Source organism: Etheostoma spectabile, chromosome 2 (genome assembly GCF_008692095.1).
Source record: "Etheostoma spectabile isolate EspeVRDwgs_2016 chromosome 2, UIUC_Espe_1.0, whole genome shotgun sequence".
In the NCBI taxonomy this organism is placed as follows: Eukaryota; Metazoa; Chordata; class Actinopteri; order Perciformes; family Percidae; genus Etheostoma; species Etheostoma spectabile.
In genome coordinates, this window is record NC_045734.1 from 20,981,363 (window position 1) to 20,987,193 (window position 5,831).

The 5,831-nt window shown below is 40.9% G+C and overlaps 1 protein-coding gene across 2 annotated transcripts in view; it reads left to right on the forward strand.

Annotated features, from left to right (window-relative positions):
- cusr (Copper-only SOD repeat protein) overlaps window positions 1-5,831 on the forward strand; it is a 16,368-nt gene that overhangs the window by 4,227 nt on the left and 6,310 nt on the right. For both annotated transcript variants that reach the window (XM_032529518.1, XM_032529528.1), the window contains exons 2-5: window positions 722-2,792; window positions 3,267-3,366; window positions 4,781-4,858; window positions 5,111-5,212. In XM_032529518.1, the coding sequence (XP_032385409.1) occupies window positions 722-2,792; window positions 3,267-3,366; window positions 4,781-4,858; window positions 5,111-5,212 (2,351 nt within the window). The remainder of the gene's footprint in view (window positions 1-721; window positions 2,793-3,266; window positions 3,367-4,780; window positions 4,859-5,110; window positions 5,213-5,831) is intronic.

The following is a 5,831-nucleotide window of genomic DNA, read 5'->3' on the forward strand; positions in this document are numbered from 1 at the left end:
CTAAAAACTACAAAGAGCCTCACCTCTTGCGGTGTTTCATCCGCCATCTTGGTCTTGTGTGGCTTAGCTACCCACGAGGTCTCTTTACGTTCCCACATACACACACATTCCACATGTGATTGTTTTTGCCTTTGTTGTAGTTTTAACAGGTAAATGAGTAAACTGATTGAAGAACTATTGATTGACAATTAATAATTTGGAAGTTAAATAAATTCTGTTATACTTGATTGTGATTTAATGTGTATATGTTGTAATAACAGCTGGCTTGAACAGGTCAGTGCTCAAATTTTACCCTTCCCACCCTTGATAAATTGCCAATATTTGAATCTGTACCTTTACCAATTCCCAACAGAGACATATTGTGTCCATCAGTTAAATTAATACATTTATATGTTAATGAATATGTTTTTATTCAGATATTTTTGTAATCAGGAAGAATGATTGCATTTTGTTTTAAGAATTTTTAACCATATTGGACCCAAATTATTTCAAGCAGAGGGCTGGAGGGGATTTTTAATTAAATTATTTTTGTAAAATATAACCAAATTGTAATGTGCACAGTTACTATTGGGTAACATTGTCAATTGAACATTCAAAAATGTGGGTCAGGGTTTTGCAGGGTGATCCAACATCAGCATTGTATTTGTTGAGCAGGGTTGCACATCAACAAGCGTAGAAACCCAGAATACCACAATCAACTTCTTCTTGTCATTCTTTTCAGATTCCATTTCCTGTGCTCAGTATCTGGCACCTCTAAACATGGGAGGTGTCACAGGACAGGTGCACTTTAACTCCACCTCCCAGGTGGCAACTGTCAACGTGTCTGGTGCTGGATCCTGCGGTTCACATAACTTCTACATAAGCGAGTTCCCTGTCATGTATGGCCATTATGCCCAGCCCTGTTCTGAAGCAAATATTGGCCCCAGTGTATTCACCTTCACAGCGGGTCCTTTGTCAAACTTCACCATAAACTTGCCAAACAGCTTAAACCTGGATGACTTCTCGCTGACTTTGCAGACATGTAACAACACTAAAGTATGTACGGTCGTAAGTCAAGGTCAAACACTCATGACTTTTCAGGCCAGGTTCTTTGGACCCATCGCGGGTAATGTGTACATACGCTTAAACAGAGGACAGACCAATCCAAGGCTGCTTGCAGACCTAGAAACAATCGGTCAGGTCAATGCCTCACAAACCAATGTCACTCTTTTTGGATCAACCAGTACTGCTGCAAGCTGTAGTGTTCTTCTTGGAAGCTTAGATCCCTCAGCTTTAACCAATCTGGGTGTTGTAAAAGTCGGAACCCCTTCACAGCCTGAGAAATCCCGTCTGGACCTGACAAGCTTCAACATCAACAACCGCTTTCTTCTCCTACGCATGGGGTCAAGTTACCATTGTGCGCAGATTTATAATGTACCAGAGAAACAGGTGAGCGCAGTTGTCAATATGAGAGGGATCAAGGGATACTTTATGTTCCGCCAGGCTTCCCCGTTTGATGTGACAGAGTTGACAGTGAACCTGACTAATTTACAGAGCAGAGTTGGCCCTTACCATGTTCACAATTTTCCCGTCCCCTCAGTCAGGTCACCTTCATCAAGCCGGTGTTCAAATGACAATGTGGGTGGCCACTGGAATCCATTTGGTGTCAACACAAGTGACTCAACATACCCGAGAGTGCCAGGTTCAACCCACGACATGTATGAAATCGGTGACCTTAGCAGCAAGCATATGTCTCTTGCAAGTAAAAACGAGGTGGACATGATGTTCACCGACTTCAACCTCCCTCTGTTTGGACAGAACAGCATTGTGGGTCGCTCAGTTGTGATTCACCAAACAGATGGTGCCAGGTATGTTTGCGCCAGCATCAGTTATCCCGGTGAAGTAAACGTAGCCAGAGCCGGATTTCAGGGCCTTGTTGTTGGTGAGATCTGGTTCACCCAGCTGACGAACAACCCTGTGTCTGACGTATCCATCTTCACGGATCTGTCATATGGAAATCCTTCAAATACACCTACCATAAACCACAACTGGCATGTTCATATCTTCCCTATCAGCTCAGAGAGGGATGATGATGAAAGGCGCTGCAGCACAACAGGAGGACACTGGAACCCCTTTAACATTAACACAGGAGACAGCAGCTATGACCACCACTGTAGCCCCACCAGCCCCTTATCCTGCGAGGTGGGAGACCTTTCCAGCAAACACAGCACCATCAACCTTGGCACCAGAGTGGATGGAGTCGAAGCAAAAAACTTTTTCACTGATGTCACTTCCTGGTTGTCAGACTCAGGCGTTATTGGTCGTTCTGTGGTTATCCATCAAGCAAATAGAGGAGGACCAAGGATTGCTTGTGCCAACGTCACAATGGTGCGGATCCCCAAAGCTGGCTTAGGTACCTGGTTTGGCTATCAGACGCCTGGCGGACAGGTCCGGTTCTCCCAGTCTTTCCCACAAGGCCCCACAACTATAAATGTATCCCTGATTAACTTGAAATCCTTAGCTGGGGGTTACCATATTCACACACTGGCCATCAAACCTGGCAGTGCAGAGCCCTGCTCCAACGCAAACATCCAGGGCCACTTTAACCCATTAGCCTGGAACGTATCAATCAGCCCCGCACCTGGAGTTGGCACAGTGGATAAATATGAGATTGGGGACATCAGCGGGAAGTTTGGGAACCTGAATGGCCTCAACCAGACTCAAGCTGCATACATGGACCCTGACATGCCATTAACTGGACCCTACAGCATAGTTGGAAGGTCGCTGGTTATTCACTATTTTAACGGATCAAGGTGAGATCCTGTGTGAATGTATGTGTTTGTTCTTGTTAGAGAGAAAGAAAACAACAGTAGGTTAAAGTGAAGAGAGAAGTAGATATGAGGAAATAAATCACTTCTAAGATTACCACATGTTCCAATATCTAAACAAGAAGTGGTGAGGACTGTGACTACTATTTTACTTTCATATACATTATATTTAATACAAATACATACAGAAACATACAGAAAATTGCATCAATTCGAGCAGCTGGAAAGTTTGAGTAGTCACTGATCACAAACAACTAAGCTTCACCACCTTGAGTGGCCCTCTGTCTTGTTGACCGACAGCCAATCCATGCTTAATATCTTCCTCCTTCATTGAGAATCACTCAGCAAAATATTGCATATTAAAATTCTAAAGGTTAACTGATTTGGTTTTGCTCATCGCGTGTTTTTGTGTCTTTCTGTGCATGTTTGTATGTGCATGTGTGTGTGTTTTCTGTACAGAATGCAGTGTGCAGACGTCTTAGCTGGCAGAGATACAGATGGACAATGGATCTTTGCCAAGGCTGTTTTCAGTGGTACAGTGACTGGGACAGTCAAACTAGTAAGAACTAACGACAGTCTTTTCCTCTGAATGCCAATGTAGTATACTTGGCCTGTATGCCGTTTTTACATAAGTATTTGTGCTAATCTGTCTACTTTGTTCAACACATACAATTTTCAGGGTGGGTCAAAGGATAAGGGTGGGGATGAGGGGCCAGTTTTGGAAAATGATGTCCTCCTGTCCATAATTCCTGAAGGCAGGCCTGTGCAGTAGTAATTTGATGTGTAAAATTGGTGGAGTTCCCCTTCAAAAAAAGATAGATTGCATTGCATCTGTGGGTGGCTCATACCAGTAATTGCAGTAATCTTAACTCAGCTGCCTAATTTCTTTTGCCAAATTTCAGGTTGCTAAACTATGCCATAGTGGAAATGTCAAAACATTTTGTGAGAAAAAAACAATGTGGTAATTTTCAACATAAATTAATAAAAATTAAATGAAAAGCAGAATTTCTGTCTCTGCTTACAAGGTTTGACTTCCCTTGCTTCTTCAGTGGATTTAGGATTCACAAATTGTGCAAAGGTGGTTCAGATTGTATTTGTGCATGAAATTGGATATATTGCCTGTTTAAAAGCAGAGTAACATTGTCTTTTGCATTGAAAATGGGACATCACCTTTCATAATGAGAATAAGATACTAAACTTTTGTTTATAACTTTACTACAGTACGGTTCGACATTGACATTGTGAAACTGATTTCAGATGTCACAAACGTGAAAATCACCCAAAGGTTTTTAGATTTCCACATAACAGCAGCAAATTGTATGAATCCGAATCCAACGGTCTCTGACAGCCAAAGAACACATACAAGGTTTTGGCTCCTGATAACTTATTAGGATCCCTGAATAAATAAAGGTTCAATAAAAACTAAAATAATTCAAGCTGCCACAAAAACATGACAAGTGTTTCTACAACACTGGACAGACAGGGAATTAATTAGGCCTGTGGCGGGTTGCATCAAGAGCCATGGGAAGCAGGGTCGGGATCTTTAGCTTAGCTTAGCATTTGTTTGCATACATACAAACATACAGGCCCCCTGAACTAGGAAGCTCCCCAAAGGAACAGCTGTCTCTGTCAGCCTTCCTCCAGAGGCCCCATACTGAGCTCTGCACAACATCTTTGGATAAAAGCTTGGAATACTGTATCTCTTAAGAGGCTATTATCAAAGATAGTGCGGGGAATAAACACTGTCACTCAATATGGTGAGGCAGATTTAACTAACAGTCACAGATTGAGTGTAACAATGATTTAACATATTACAAAGTTAAATCCCCACTGTTGACCATTTTAACTGCTTTTTTCAGCAAATTAAGAACCCAATTCTGGTGGAAGTATTTATGATAAGAGTTTGACAGCGCATTTGTTATTCCGTCTCTCTGTCTACTTATATTTGGCATGTTAAATGTTCTTTCTCCCAGCGCCAGCAGATATTTCCTGATGGGAGTAGCAGTGATATCACACTGGAGGTGACCCTTCAATCATTGAGTGGACAAAATGTAAGTACAATCATGTAAAAGGTCAATTAATAGCATTAATATATATATATATATATATATATATATATATATATATATTATCTGCCTTTGAATGCAGCAGGATCAGGGATCAGGAAGAGATTCTAAATTTGTATAAATCATGTGTTCATTATGTGTGGTGTAGGTTTCTTTCTTATACGAGAGCCATTGAAACCACACAAACCTGACAATATGTGTACACACTCACACTTGTATTCCCCCCCCCCCCTCCAGCCAAGTGTGGCATCCATGTTTATCACAATGAACCGGGTCACCGACACCAGCCAGTGCAGCGGTGTGGGAAGCACATTCAATCCCTTCAACATGACATCAATGGTAAGACCAGCCTGTTTCTTATTCTCCTGATTCTCAAAGTTTACTGCTCTGGAAGGCCTGTACTAGTGCTTACAGTATTGAAGATGCTAAATCAGCAGTGTGCTTCTTATTCAGTGTTTTAGCATTTTTGACTTTTTGAGGCATCAAAAGATTATTTCTATGGTTTCAATTCAGATTGTATGCTGAGTTTTATTGCAGACTTGTTTACAAGTGTTTAATTTGTACGTAGATTTTTAAGTGGCATAGAATAAAATAGAAGGAAAGTGTTTTTAATTTTATCTGGCCAATCGTGTAACTTTCTTCAATCTCTTGAAAAAAGTAATGTAGAAATCTAGACGCACCCTGGCGGCTGCAACATCTTTATGTGGGTCTGGCCTGTCAGACTAGTATTTCCCCCCAAGTTTATCAAATTGTTCTGTGTGTGCTTGTATGAAATCATAATCTAAATTGTTTTCACTCTTACTTATAGAATCTATAGTAATTTGTAAAATTAGTTGGACTTTTGGAAGAAAGGGTTTCTTAATTGGATTTATTGTTTAAAAATTAAATTGAACATTTGTAATCCAAATGTTTTTTTGTTAATATTCAAGTCTGCAGATGTTACATGGACATTTGTATT